The sequence below is a fragment of the Mustela erminea genome, chromosome 10, assembly GCF_009829155.1.
Source record: "Mustela erminea isolate mMusErm1 chromosome 10, mMusErm1.Pri, whole genome shotgun sequence".
NCBI classification, from domain to species: Eukaryota; Metazoa; Chordata; class Mammalia; order Carnivora; family Mustelidae; genus Mustela; species Mustela erminea.
In genome coordinates, this window is record NC_045623.1 from 98,607,154 (window position 1) to 98,623,007 (window position 15,854).

At 38.9% G+C, this 15,854-nt stretch overlaps 1 protein-coding gene across 7 annotated transcripts in view; it reads right to left on the reverse strand.

Moving 5' to 3' along the window:
* Positions 1 to 15,854, reverse strand: part of SPEN (spen family transcriptional repressor) — a 97,630-nt gene that overhangs the window by 65,229 nt on the left and 16,547 nt on the right. For 4 of the 7 annotated variants that reach the window (XM_032302505.1, XM_032302503.1, XM_032302508.1 and 1 more), the window contains exon 3: positions 2,014 to 2,334. In XM_032302505.1, coding sequence (XP_032158396.1) covers positions 2,014 to 2,334 — 321 coding nt within the window. Of the gene's footprint in view, positions 1 to 751; positions 2,335 to 15,854 lie in introns of those variants that run through there. The other 3 variants (XM_032302509.1, XM_032302507.1, XM_032302506.1) reach the window with 2 other exon arrangements.

Below are 15,854 nucleotides of genomic sequence, written 5' to 3' on the forward strand. Positions count from 1 at the left end.
AAGACCATTTCATCACTTGATTCTCAAGTTGAGACTGAATTTCTTTTCAACATTATCTTTGGATCTGATCTTCTATCAAAAGATTAAGAAATCATCAAAGACACAGAATTAGAATCTCTCTAGTGAAGAATATCTGGCAAAAATCTTACAACTAATATTATGTCCCCAGTAGATACATAAATCCAAATCTCTCCACTAATCTTCATTTTCACCCACCCTTTCTTTCACTTAGTAGCAACCATACCTTCCTAGGCTATACTTGCTTTTTGCTGCTATGATGTGAAGCAACTGCATGGCAAAAAATGTCAGTACTATCTTTTTCCTATTTAAAAGTATTAAATAGCTTTTTCCTTTTTAAATGTGCTACATTTCTGGCATTTGGATAGATATTTCAATGTCTAACAAAAAAACAGGGTTTCCTTTGAGACTTAAGAGAAAATTTCACAAATAATTTAATTAGCACCCTATCAAATGTTAATTGGTAAAAGCTGTTATTAATGATATAACAAGCAATAGGCAATAGTTCTAGGAGAATTACTGCTACAGCTGGTATTTTAGAAATATGCAAAGTTCTTATCTATTAGGAAGATACAGAAGGCAGGCACAAGAGCTAGCAGAGCTGAAATCTAATAGCTATTCTTTGATTCATCTATTAGTACTAAATACTTCTAGAGTTAGTGGGGGAAAAAAAGAAGAGAGTTTGACTTGGGTTAGGAGAGGGGCTAATATACACAGGTCAGGACATACCAACCTTTTCCAAGTGTGGAAACACGACCTATAATCCCAATTAAATCTAGGGAGAGAATTGTGAACATAACTTCCCCAATTTTGGCCCCTCTTATGGGGGTAATCCACCTTCTTAATGGGCAAGGGTGTCAAATGATATTTAGATGAACCACAAGGAAAAAAAAAATCTTAGTGACCAGATAAAATAATTCCACTGGAAGCAAGTAGTCCCAGACAAACTGTAACTCTCAAACCCCCAGACTTCTTTCTTGAGATAGTAGACAATTATAAATTCATCCACATTCAAAAAAATTTCCAGCCCTAAGTAGGAATCAGGCAGCTGACAGAAGAGGAAATCTCCTCTACGATTCCACCAAATGAGGAAGAACAGTTGCTCCCCATTAGTTCACCTTTGTAGCCATCCACACAGTCAATTTTGATTGCTGTATCCACAACTGATCGTCACCATGTGTTCAAGGCTAAAGTACCTTTAATTGGACAGCAACTTGCTTAAGAAACAAAATAGTAATCCTCTTCCCCTGGGCTAATGGAATCTTGACTGCATGACATCCCATACATTCCAGCAATTAGAAAAGAATGGCTATATTCCAGGATTTAGAAACATTCATCATCTCAAATTTCCCCCATTCCATCAAGGAGTATAATTCCAACATGGAAAATGTGTAGATCCAAAATGGAAAAAAATCAAACATTGCCTTCACTCTTCTTCATCCAAGTACAGATTTCCAGATTAAAGTATTGTTTGTAGAATCCAGGCGGTTGAATCATTATGGTCTGCTAGGTTTTTTGTGACAATCCAATTTGTTTGTACACTTTGTGTAGTGAAAATTGAGAAGCAGATATCAACTTCTAAAAGAATCTGTAGGCTCTAATATTCCAGAAATATTCCATATAGTACAACCACAAAATCTGTAGCCAAATAGCTCCATCAGATAGCAGAGATATATCCAAGGAAGGCCTTCAGATTATCCAACAGAAGGAATAATTAATTCTAGAAGATAGGTAACTCCAAAAATGATACTGCCATACAAAATCTTCCACCATTTTACATCTCAGGAGTAGATATCCAACCAGCTGCAGGAAATATCTTCTACGATTCCACAAGATACCAGCCACTGGGATAGAAATCACTTCCGTTTCCAACCCAAAATAGGAAACATTGAGAATGCCCAAAACTTTAAATCCATCTGGGGCCCCTAAATATGAGTTTCTGTTTCTCACCATATCAAATACAAAATACCTGCCTACAGAAACCTTGGAACTTACCCATCAAGTCTCCGCTCATAACGTCCTTCTCGTGCATGAAGTGATGGTGGAGGGCCATAAGCAGGCCCTCCACCACCTCCTCTGAACCCAGAAACCTCTCTACTACGAGATGCTATGGAAACTGTATCATCCAATCCCCGAGCAGCACTCGGAATGGTGCCTGGTTCATTATAATCCGTGCGTAGGTCTCTATCTCCCATTTTGTTGACTGAGTTGTGAGCCTTCTGTGCACTTTTGATGTCCACAAAATCCACAAAGGCGGCCACTCCTCCTTCAGATCCCCTCTTGGGGAGAATTTTGACACTTTCCACGCGGCCATATCTGGAAAAAATAAAACATTATTGTTGCATAACAATAATTTTCCAAGAATAGTCTGTGAAAATCTTAGACAATTTACATTAACTGCATATGTAGGAGGAGTTGCAAAGTACACAAGATGGCTTTTACACTCACATTTTTCTTGGGGCAAAAATTTACAAGGATTTTTTTAAAAGCAAGCTCTACACCCAATGTGGGGTTTGAACTCATAAGTCCTGAGATCTAGTCGCATGCTCTACCAACCGAGTCAGCCAGGTTTTCCAAAATTTACAAATGTTTTAACCATTACTCTCACTTCTTAAATACATTCACTGAATTACTTTTCACCTTTTAAGAACTTAGCTGAAATGAATCTCTGTTTTATGAATTTTTACATTCTTAAAAAAGGTTACTAAACCTAAGATGGTTCAATGTTACTTAGATATCTTTAAAGATGTTTATCAGGAGGGCCTGGTGGCTTAGTCCTTAAGTGTCTGCCTTCAGCTCAGGTCATGATCTCAGGGTCCTAAGCGGACTGAGCCCCGCACCCAGCTCCCTGCCCAGCAGGAAGCCCAGCTTCTCCGTCTCCTACTCCCCCCTGCTTGTTTCCTCTCTCGCTGTGTCTCTCTGTCAAATAAATAAATAAATAAAATCTTTTTAAAAAATTAAAATTAGGGCGCCTGGGTGGCTCAATGGGTTAAGCCGCTGCCTTCGGCTCAGGTCATGATCTCAGGGTCCTGGGATCGAGTCCTGCATCGGGCTCTCTGCTAAGCAGGGAGCCTGCTTCCTCCTCTCTCTCTCTCTGCCTGCCTCTCTGCCTACTTGTGATCTCTCTCTCTGTCAAAAAAATAAGATCTTTAAAAAAAATTAAAATTAAAATTAAAAAGTAAAGAAACATCTTAACTAAAAACAGCTACTTTACAGATTTCATTTTTAAATCATTAAGTGAAAATGAGCCTACTGAAAAAATGAGATGATTCCACAATCTTTACTTGAAAGTAATCCATATGAAGTGATAGTCTTAATTTTTTTTAAAGACTTTATTTATCCAAGAAAGAGAAAGCACAAGCCAGGTGAGGGGCTCAGCCTGCTGAGCACGGAGCCCACCACAGGGCTGAATCCCACGACCCTGAGACCATGACCTGAGCTGAAGTCAGACACTTAACTGACTGAGCCACCCAGGTGCCCCTCAAGTGAGAGTGAGATTTTTTTTTTTTTGAAGATTTAATTTACTTATTTGACAGAGAGAATGCAAGCACACAAGCAGGGGGAGCAGCAGGCAGAGAGAGAGGGAGACTCAGGCTCCCCACTAAGCAAGGAGCCTGACGCGGGACTTGATCCCAAGACACAGATATCATGACCTGAGTCAAAGGTTGACACTTTACCAACTGAGCCACCCAGGTGCCCCAACAGTCTAATTTTTTAATGCAGTTTTCTGCTATTTAATTTTTTTCAGGAGGTTAAAACTACTAAAACTTATAATTTAGGTATACTTAAAACTGTTTTTCATATAATTTGAGAAAATCTTTTGATAGACCTATGTTCCCATTTTTACTCCCCCCCACACACCCAAAAAAAAAAAAAGCTTGAGATGTCTATAAAGAAAAATTTTAGGGCACCTTTTATATTTGGAAGATATGTGTAAGAAATATAATGATTCAGAATTTTAAAAGTCATGAAATTTTATGAATTTCATTAGGAGTTAACTATGCTTTATGTACTTATAATCTGGCATTTTAGAAAGAAAAAGCACAGCAATTTTAAATATAGCATTCTTATTTGCTGACAAACCAAAATCATAATTTTACACCTCTCCTGGAGCTAACATTATCAGAAAGCAGAACTCTTCTCTTTACATCCTCCAGTATGATTTAAGTTCTACCTCTCACAAGGGAAACCTAATCCTAAAATTCTGTTTCATCAGACAACTGAACTAGAAGAAACAAAATTATCTGTTTATACTGAATTAATGAAAGGAGCTTCTTAATTTGGAAAAAAAATTGTGAGAAATTGGAATAGTTCTTTTCTTTCCATACAAACATTAAATACCTTCCAGTGTATCTGACAAAGGACTTGTATCTAGAGTACAAAACTTTTATAATTCAAACAATTTTTTTAAATAGGCAAAACACTTCAACAAAGAAGATACACAGATGGCAGATAAACCCAGAAAAATAGGCTCAAAATTAATAGTCATTAGGGAAATGCAAATCAAAACCACAATGAAATACCACTTCACACCCATTAGGATGACTATTTAAGGCAGGAAAAAAAAAAGGAATAAAAAGTGTTGACAAGAATGCAGAAAAATTTGAAATCTAGGGCAGATCTAGTAGAACTATAAAAACGTGGAACCACTGTGGAAAAGTTTGGAATTTTTCTCAGTAAGTTAAGCACAGAATTACCATATGACGCAGCAAAATCCACTCCTTATCTGGGGTTCAAATAGCTATGTGTACACCAATGTTCAATGTCCACTGCAGCATTATTCATAACAGCCCAAAGATGGAAACAACCCAAGTGTCTACCAATGAATGAATAAACAAAATGCAAAATATATTTATAATGGGATAGTACATTAAAACATAAAAAGAGGGGCGCCTGGGTGGCTCAGTGGGTTAAAGCCTCTGCCTCTGGCTTGGGTCATGATCTCAGGGTCCTGGGATGGAGCCCCGCATCGGGCTCTCTGTTCGGCAGGAAGCCTGCTTCCTCCCCTCTCTCTGCCTACTTGTGATCTCTGTCAAATTAATAAATAAAAAATCTTTGAAAAAAAAAAAAAGACATAAAAAGAAACAAAGTTCTGATACAAGCCACACATGGATAAAAATTAAAACATCACCCTAGGGGCACCTGGGTGGCTCAGTCATTAAGCGTCTGCCTTAGGCTCAGGTCATGATCCCAAAGTCCTGGGATCGAGCCCCGCTCAGCGGGAAGCCTGCTTCTCTCTCTCCCACTCCCCCTGTTTGTGTTCCCTCTCTCGCTGTCTCTCTCTGCCAAATAAATAAAATCTTTTAAATAATTAAAAAACAGGGGCACCTGGGTGGCTCAGTGGGTTAAGACCTCTGCCTTCAGCTCAGGTCATGATCCCAAGGTCCTGGGATGGAGCCCCGCACTGGCCTCTCTGCTCAGCAGGAAGCCTGCTTCCCCCTCTGCCTACCTGTGACCCCCAAATAAATAAATAAAATCTTTTAAAACATATATATACATATATAAAATCAAAAAAATAAAAAATAAAACATCGCCCTAAATGAAATAAGCCAGACACAGAAGGAAAATTCGTTTGTGATTCCACTTATATGAGGTATCTAGAATAGGCAAATTCATAGAGACAGAAAGCAGAACAGAAGTGAGGAGGAGCAGAGACAAGAGGGAAATGGAGAATTACTGTTTAATGGGAACAGAATTTCTGTATGGGATGAAAAAATTCTAGAAATAGTGGTGATGATTATATGTAACACCACTGAATTCTATGCCCCAAAACGGTTAAAATAAATGTTTATATTATGCATATTTTACCACACCCACACCTACAAAGATTCTCAATAAATGGAAGGTTGCAAAGGTTTTTCTATTAAAAAAAAAAGAAGGGCGCTTGGGTGGCTCAGTCATTTAAGCATCTGACTCTCGATTTCAGCTCAGGTCATGATCTCAGGGTCGTGAAATCAAGCCCCGAGTGAGCCTCAGCACTCAGCGGGGAGCCTGCTTGAAAGTCTCTCCATCTCCTGCCCCTTCCTATGCCTGGATGCATTTGTGCTCGCTCTCTAAAATAAATAAATTTAGAAAAAAAAAAGCAGTGGCTAACTCTTCATATCCATGAAAACTCAACAGGTAAAGGTGATGTCCTGATTTTGTCTACTCTTTCCAAAACAACGCATTTCCGACAGTTTTCAAGTATCCTTCAAGTATTCAAGATTAAACATTTATCTGAAATTTAGTAGTTAAAAAAGAATCAAACCACAATTAGGTAATATTTCCTTTTCAACAACACCAAGCCTTAGATACAGATTTTCAGAGAACTTATGGAATATTTTCCAGTAATACACGGAAAACATCAGTTTCTAAAATTACATGGTTACTAGTTATATGGTTAAGTTAATGCATTTATAATTTCTCAAGAATTAAGAGAGCCTAGAGTTGGGGCACCGGGGGTGGTTCAGTGGGTTAAAGCCCCTGCCTTCGGCTCAGGTCATGGTCTCAAGGTCCTGGGATAGAGCCCCACATGGCGGGGGGGGGGGGGGGGGGGGGGGTGGTCTCTGCTCAGCAGGGAGCCTGCTTCCTCCTCTCTCTGCCTGCCTCTCAGCATACTTGTGATCTCTGTCAAATAAATAAATAAAATCTTTTAAAAAAAAGTTAAAATAAATGAGAACATAAGCTAAGAAACTGTGTTCGACTGCTACAAACTGCAGTATGTAACTATTTAATAGGTTTGTCTTCAGAAACAACAGTCAAAAAACAATACTAAACTGGTTTCTATTTGGTCAAAATGTTCAACATTAAAAAATACTAAACTGATCAACATACACTGTATTGTAAGGGTTTTTTTGGGGGGGGGTAAGTTTTGAAGAGTCAATTTAAAAATTATCCAAGATAAGGGTGCCTGGCTGGTTCAGTCAGTACTGTATTCAACTCTTAATCTCAGGGTCCTGAGTTCAAGCCTCATGTGTGGAGCCTACTTAAAATTTAAAAAAAAAAAAAATTTTTTTTTACCCAAAATAATGCCAGGTTTGGTGAAATGTTTGGTCTCCTTTCAACAATAGACAATTTAGGGACACCTGGCTGGTTCATTTGGTGGACCTTGTGACTCCTGAAGTTGTGGGTTTGAGCCCCATGTTGGGTGTAAAGATTACTTTAAAAAAAAAAAAAAAAAAAAAAACCCAAAAAAAAACCCACAATGGACAATTTATATACGTACTGACAGTCGTTAGCGTTCCCTGAAGAATATAATTTCAGTGAATTAATGGCCTCAGAGTTCCCATTGGAAAGCAATGTTGACATAGTGGAGGAAATGCATAAGTTCTGGACTAGCATTATGATCCTAATTCAATTATTAATTATATGGTTTTTAACAGGAACTGTTCTAGGCACCTGATGCATTATCAAGGAACAAAGCAAAGATTCCCTAGTCTCAGGGAATTTAATTACAATTTAGGTGAAGAGTAGACCTAAACTATTTTTATCAACTCCACAAGAAACATACTTTATAATTTCCAAAGCAACACCATTACATAAAGCTAAAGACATACCCCTCAATACAAACGTACCTCTCAATACCCTTTCTTTCCAGAAGGCACTACACTCTACCATTTTTGGCTGGGTTTTCAAAAAAAATGCAAAGATTACTTTTAATCCCTAGTTTTTGCAACTGACTCTACTAATAAGCAATAGTAAAAAAATAGCCACATACAGTACTTGCTTTTCACAAAAGGCCTCCTACTACAGAAAACAATCCTCCCAAGTCATTTTTTTTAAAGAGAGGGAGGGAGAGAGAGGTTGGGGGTGGGGGGGACAGTGGTAAAAGGAAAGGGAGAGAACCTCAAGCAGGCTCCGTGCCCAGCAGGGAACTCAACCTCACAATCCTGAGATCATGACCCGAGGCAAAATCAAAAGTCAGATGCTTAACCCACTGAACCACACAGGCGCCAATCCCCAAGTCATTTTTGAAACGACAGATCCACTCTGCTTAGACAATACACTCAAATTCTACTTCTACCCTCCCTTCTTTGCCCCATTAACTCCTAGAGGCAAAATATCTCATCTGAGTTTTTTATGATTACTAACTACTGCTGCTCTATTTCCAAGTAAAGAGATTCCTTCTAAAGCTTCAATGTTGCCCGCTATTCTAGGTAAGAATTAGAGGATTGTACACAGGGAGAATATCAGTCTTTTTGAAGGGGCATGCAATTAACCTACACATTTACTCTGTAAAACCCAATATATCACCTTCCAAAAATTGCGTTTTTATCAAACTATCACCCACTCTCCCACCCTTCCATCCCATAATGGCCAAGATGCTCCTTATTCAAAAGTAAATAACCAATAAGCACGGACAGAAATAAGTGAAGAGCAAATGAATATGTCTTAAGGGATAAAAAGGCCTAAGAGATATATATTAAAGACAAGAAATGTTTGTGTTTGTTCTTTACATTATAAAAAAGACTCAAAATCGGGGCGCCTGGATGGCTTAGTGGTTTAAGCCTCTGCCTTCGGCTCGGGTCATGATCTCGGGGTCCTGGGATCGAGCCCCACATCGGGCTCTCTGCTCAGCGGGGAACCTGCTTCCCCCTCTCTCTCTGCCTGCCTCTCTGCCTACTTGTGATCTCTCTCTGTCTATCAAGTAAATAAATAAAAATCTTGGGCGCCTGGGTGGCTCAGTGGGTTAAGCTGCTGCCTTCGGCTCAGGTCATGATCTCAGGGTCCTGGGATCGAGTCCCGCATCGGGCTCTCTGCTCAGCGGGGAGCCTGCTTCCTCCGCTCTCTCTCTCTCTGCCTGCTTCTCTGCCTACTTGTGATCTCTCTGTCAAATAAATAAATAAAATCTTTAAAAATAAATAAATAAATAAATAGAAATCTTTAAAATAAAATAAAATAAAAAAAGACTCACAATCTTTCCTCTTTCAAAGTCAGTCAGTCATAAGTATATCCATCACAACTACCAAACTACCTGAAATAATGCAGTAACATCAACACTTATCTTTTCATAGTAGTAACTTTTCATGAGGGAATTACTTATATATAAATCAACCCATTTGATCTTTTTAAGATTTTATTATTTATTTGACAGACAGAGATCACAATTAGGCAGAGAGAGAGGAGGAAGCAGGCTTCCCACAGAGCAGAGAGCCCAATGTGGGGCTCGATCCCAGGACCCTGGGATCATGACCTGAGCCGAACGCGGAGGTTTTAACCCACTGAGCCACCCAGGCGCCCCAACCCATTTGATCTTATATTTAGAAGAAAAGGCTGGTTTCCCCTCTTGTGACAGACCTTTATTTTACACCCTACACCAGTGACTAGAAATACTACAGGCAGACTAAAAGGCAGAATCCTTAGCAACTTAATATGTTATAACAGTGTTTAAATTAGAGCTGCCCAGGGGTGCCCAGGTGGCACAGTCAGTTGAGCCAGACTCTCCATTTCTGCTTGGGTCATCATCTCAGGGTCATGAGATCAAGCCGTGTGTCAGGCTCCACACTCGATGCAGAATCTGCTTGGGGTTCTCTCTTCCTCTCCCTCTACCCCACTCCCTCTCACTCTCTCAAATAAATTAAATAAAGAAATAAATGAATAAATAAATAAATCATCTCACACACACACACACACACACACACACACACACCCCGAACTCATGGTCCTGAGATTAAGAGTTACATGCTCTATCAACTGAGCCAGCCAGGTGCCCCTGGACTGTACACTTTAAAAGGATGAGTTTTATGCCATGTAGATTGAATCCCAATAAAACTTATTAAAAGAAAAAGATATGGGACACCCGGGTGGCTCAGTCGGTTATGTGTCTGCCTTCAGCTCAGGTCACAATCCCAGGGCCCTGGAATCGAGTTTGGCATCGGGCTCCTCTCAGCGGGGAGCCTGCTTCCCCCTCTGCCTGCCTCTCCCCCTGCTTGTGCTAGTACTCTCTTCTCTGACAAGTAAACAAATAAAATTTCTATTTAAAAGAAAGGGAAGGGAGGGCAGGAGAGGGAAGGGGAGGGAAGGGGAGAGGGAAGGAATTTATAAACATTTTAAAATAATTCATATATTCCACCTTTAATCATCTTATCTTTTGCCTAAGTACAAATAATCACTGAAGATGGCAAAAGACAGACTAAGGATCCCTAACGCCAGCAAAAGGCAGTCAACCACAAATCCCCAGCGTCACTGGAGAAAAAGCTAATACTCTGAGAGATGTTTTTCTACTTGGAAGGACAGGGGGAGGAGTGGAAAAAGATGAAAGGAGAAATGATTTGTAATAGTTTCACGATTTGTGTTCTCTCTCTGCCAAAAATAAACAAATAAAAATTATTCATTTGTTATATAATCTTGGATCTAGGAAAGACCCAACACAGAAGGTAAAACCTCTAAATCATAAAGAAAAAGACCACATGAATTCCATTTTTTGTTATTTGTTTCTGGAATGTCCATGTATATATATACCTACTAAGTACTAATTGCTATGTGATTTTTTTTCTTTTTTTAATTTTGTTTATTTGAGAGAGAGAGAGAGCTAGAGAGATAGAGCACACAGAGGAAGACGAAGAGGCAGAAGCAGGCTCCCCGCTGAGCAGACAGCCCATTGTGGGGGCTTGATCCCAGGACTCTGAGATCATGGCCTTCGTTTAACTGACTGAGACACCCAAGTGCCCTACTATGCTATTTTTTTAAATGTTTTACTGTAGAATCCTTCTACAAATTCAATAAAGCTGTAATCTGAACGATTCTGTATGATCTCCAAAAAAAAAAAGGAAAGAAAGAAAGAAAAAGACCACACAAACCATAGAAAAATTATAGCCCCTAAATAACAAAACAGTCAAAAGATAAATGGGGAAAAATAGCTGTAACACATAAGAAATAAAATGTTTTCTGAAATATACAAACAATGCTGTCAAATCAAGGGAAACACAGGTCCAAACAAAAACAGCTAAAATATCTGAAGTTCTTTTAAAATATGCACATACTAGGGTGCCTGGGTGGCTCAGTCAGTTAAGTGGGTGACTGACTCAGGTCAGGATCCCAGGGTTCTAGCATTAGGCTCCCCAGTCAAAGGTGAGTCTGCTTCTCCCTTTCCCTCTGCCCCTCCTCCCACTTATGCCCATGCTCACTCTCTCTCTCTCTCTCTCAAATAAAATCTTTCTTAAAATTAATTAACTAAATTAAAATGTGCACATACCCATAGAGGGTGCCTGGTTGGCTCAGTCGCTGGAGCATGTAACTCTTGATCTCAGGGTTGTGGGTTTGAGCTCCACACTGGGCATAGAGATTACTTAAAAACAAAATCTTAAAAATGAATAAAATAGGGGCACCTGGGTGGCTCAATGGGTTAGGCCGCTGCCTTCAGCTCAGGTCATGATCTCAGGGACCTAGGATAGAGTCCCGCACCCGGCTCTCTGCTCAGCAGGGAGCCTGCTTCCCTCTCTCTCTCTGCCTGCCTCTCTGTCTACTTGTGATCTCTCTCTGTCAAATAAATAAATAAAATCTTTTTTAAAAAATGAATAAAATACACACAAATAGTAAACAAAAAAATACACTCAAAAAATGCTGTTCAATTTTATTCAAAATTTTTCAAATCTAAATTTTATTTATTCTTTTTTAAGGTTTTTTTGTTTGGTTTGTTGTTTTTTTGGTCAGATATAGAGAGTGAGCACAGACAGGGAGAGTGGCAGTCAGAGGCAAAGGGAGAAGCAGATTCCCTGCCAAGCAAGGAGCCCGATGTGGGGTGTGGGACTCGATCCCAGAATGCTGGGATCATGACCTGTGCCAAAGGCACTTAACCAACTGAGCCACCCAGGTGCCCCCAAAAATCTAAATTTTAAAGAGGGTAAAATAACACAAAACCCAAAATTCTAATAATACCTAGGTACAGTCTAACGTAACAGACACTTTCATAAATTCTCTGAAGAACAAATCAGAAAAACCTCTTAGGAAGATAATTTGATAGTACTGATTAAGAATTAAGTACACATCCCTAGAAATTCCACTCACAGAGATTGATCACACGTGCAACTGCAGGCATCTGCAAAGAGTACACAACACTGCTTACTGCAACACTGCTTGTTCGGTGTAACGGGATAACCATTCCGCTTTCTGCCTATGTGAATTTGACTGCTCTAGGTACCTGCTACAGGTAGAATAACACAATACTTAGCCTTTTGGGACCTGACTTATTTCACTTAGCATAAATTTGTTTAGTTTTTGCTTTTAGAGTAGGCTCTCCACTCAGTCTGGAGCCCAATGCAGGGCATGAACCCAGGACCCAGAGATCAACACCGGAGCTAAGATCAAGAGTCGGATATTTAACTGATTAGGCCACTCAGGCACCCCAGCATATTTTTTTTAAACAGGAAAAAAGTAAATTTAATAGGCATGCATACAGAGAATCCACAGAAATGTCAAATTCCCTCACTGAGCACAGTTTCTTCAAGGTTCCTCCACGTTGTAGCAGGAGTCAGAATTTCCTTCCCTTTAAGAGTCAGAATTTCCTTCCCTTTTTAAGGCTGAGTAATATTCCATTACATGAATTCTGTTTGTCACAAATCTAATTAGCACATTCTGTTTATTCACTCATGGGTCACAACACTGGCTGCTTCCATTTTTTGGCTATTGTGAATAATACTGCTATGAACATAATAGATGACTTTTTTATATGAAAAGCTACTTACTGGTTCTGGCTCTACTTCAGAGGGTTTAAGAAAACGTGAAGACTGGCAACAAGCTTAATCCAACCAACAAAACTAAATTCATCTGTTTACTGAATCTATGATGAATGCCTAGAATCCTGTATGAAAATTTGATGACTAATTCTTAAGAAAAGCAATGTTTTGGGGCGCCTGGGTGGCTCAGTGGGTTAAGCCGCTGCCTTCGGCTCAGGTCATGATCTCAGAGTCCTGGGATCGAGTCCTGCATCGGGCTCTCTGCTCAGTGGAGAGCCTGCTTCCCTCTCTCTCTCTCTCTGGCTGCCTCTCCGTCTACTTGTGATTTCTCTCTGTCAAATTAATAAATAAAATCTTTAAAAAAAAAAAAAAAGAAAGAAAAGCAATGTTTTCAGTAAAGCCTCAAATAACAAAATTCTTCAAACTATTATAGGCATCATTACCTGGGGGGATATATATATATATATATATATATATATATACACACACACACACACACACACATATATATATACACACATACATACATACATACACACACACACACAAACACACACACATCCATTATTTTATACCAATCTAATGAGAAACTATTTATTAAGTAAAATTAATTTGAGGAGTGCATGGCTGGCTCAGTCAGTAGAGCATATGACTCTTGATTTCAGGGTGGTGAGTTCAAGCCACGTTGGGCATAGAACTTACTTTAAAAAATTTTTTTTTCATTATTTTTTAACAAAACGATAGTGCTCAACTGACATATAAACCTCTGAAAGATTATTCAATTATGAGAAAAAATGGCAAAAATCCTATAATCTTTAGATCCTACTGGTGAGATCAAACAGGAAGACTGAGTATTTTAGCCAATCTTAGAAATAATTCATAAAGTACTCCTCTAGAGAACAGGAGAGATGACTTTGTACTGGAAAAATCAAATCTATAGTATAGGAATATGGTAACTACTAAGTTAACACTTGGACATTTGTTCTCACAATAATTCATGAATAACTTCATAAATGTGTCTGATTTACACAGTACTTTTCTGGGAGAAGTTCAAGTATAATTAACTGTCAATAGAATGCAATTGATGATTATCCATTTCTTAGAGTAATGACAATAAATAAAACAGATGGAGAAAAGAGGAGCAAGGCAAGCTGATCAAAAAAAGGGAAGACTGGAGAGAACAAAGTGGAAGTAACAAAAGCCTAGAGAACAAGAGCGAGCAAAAATCCACATCAAGAGTCCCTAGTATGAATACAAAGGGCTCTTTGAAAACATGATTCCTACCTGGTTTACCAGAACTATTATTTACAACTACTGAGAAGAAATTCTTTTTTTTTTTACGATTTTATTTATTTGAGAGAGAAAGAATGAGCGAAGAGAGGGAAGGGCAGAGTGAGAAGCAGGAGGAGATTCCCAGCTGTGCAGACAGCCTGATGGGCCCTCCCATCCCAGGACCCTAAAATCATGACCTAAGCCGAAGGCAGATCCTTAACCGACTGAGCTAACCAGGCGCCCCAAGAAATTCATTTTTAACCTTTTAATTTCTTAGTAAAATGATAATTTAAACAATGACTCTGGAAAACTTACAAATACTTCTAATACTTCCCTTGACTACTGACTTTTATCCTTATTTCATACTATATAGTTGCTAAGATAAGATAGAAGACAAAAACATGATCCCATCTTTTTGTAATGTACATAAAGTCCATATTCTTTTCATATTCCACTCTGAGTTTTTTTTGTAAAATCTCTGAAGACTACCTCTACTCCTAGCTTTAGGAAATGGGTTATCACTCCTCAATCTTAAAAGTCTTTGGACTTTTTTTTACTGAATTCCAGTGTTTTATAAACTTTTAAGTAAAGGTGCTTCCCCATAAAGAACCTTGGTATGGCATTAACCCCATCCAATTAAAAAATAAGTTACAGGGCACCTAGGTGGTTCAGTCAGTTAAGTGTGACGTGAGACTCTTGATTTCAGCTCAGATCCTGGTATGAGGGTAGTGGGATCAGGCCCTGTATGGGTCTTCATGCTCAGTACAAGAGTCTGCTTATCCCTCTCCCCCTCCCCCTGCTCAAGCTCACTCGCTCTAAAAAGTACAAACTCCTAAAAAAAAAAAAGTCACTGGGGCACCTGGTCGCTCAGCCAGGAACCTGCTTCTCCCTTCTCTGCCGCCAATTCCCCTGCTTGTGTTCATCTCCCTGTCAAATGAATAAAATCTTAAAAAAAAAAAAAAAAGAAGGTCACTAGTTTCTAAGCCAATCATTTTATTAAATATGCAAACTTCCGCAGTCAACATTTTAATCTGATTAGTTATAATCTCTAGAACTAAAAAGCTTTTTTTTTTTTTTTAGGAAAAATAAAACATTCAGAAAAAACACTCAGAAGAACATTTTTAAAACAAAATTTCCTGTAAGATCAACACAAAGGAAATCAAATGTCATAACCCTGTGAGACCCAAAGCTGTGATGAAAGTTCCTTCTATACATCTACTTTTAGAATGACAAAGCAAATATATGCTAAAAAGGATAATCTGTGTCAAAAACCCCTGTGGAAAGGGTTACTTCACAAGAAAAACAGAGAGGAGTGAGTGTAAAAAAAACTATATAGAGTACAGCCTTACACACTTTACATGTAACAAAACATATACGCTTTTTTTTTTAAATTAACTGCAACATGGAGCACCTGGGTGGCTCAGTGGGTTAAGCCTCTGCCTTCCGCTCAGGTCATGATCTTGGGGTCCTGGGGAGCCCCGCATCAGGCTCTCTGCTCAGCAGGGAGCCTGTTCCCCCCCCAACCGCCTGCCTCTCTGCCTACTTGTGATCTCTGTCAAATAAATAAAATCTTTTTTTTTTAATTAACTGCAACATGCTGTTAAATTATTTAAAACTTTACAAATACCACTTAAGTCTTGACCCAGAAAGGCTACTTTTGACTGAAGAACATAGCTGGTTAGCAGAATGATTCATTTCAAAGTGATACACTATGTTTTGTATGATGGCTACAGTAGTATTTCTAGATATTAAATTCTCTTATAATCCAACTGAACATTAATACGTACTTTTAAAAAATTTATAGCATTCCAGGGGCCTTTAGGTCGTCTTACGAATGACAGCTATAACAAGGATTTCTTAAACTGGAAAGACCCTAGGAATCTTATAACCCAACCCACTTGGTTTCTGGGA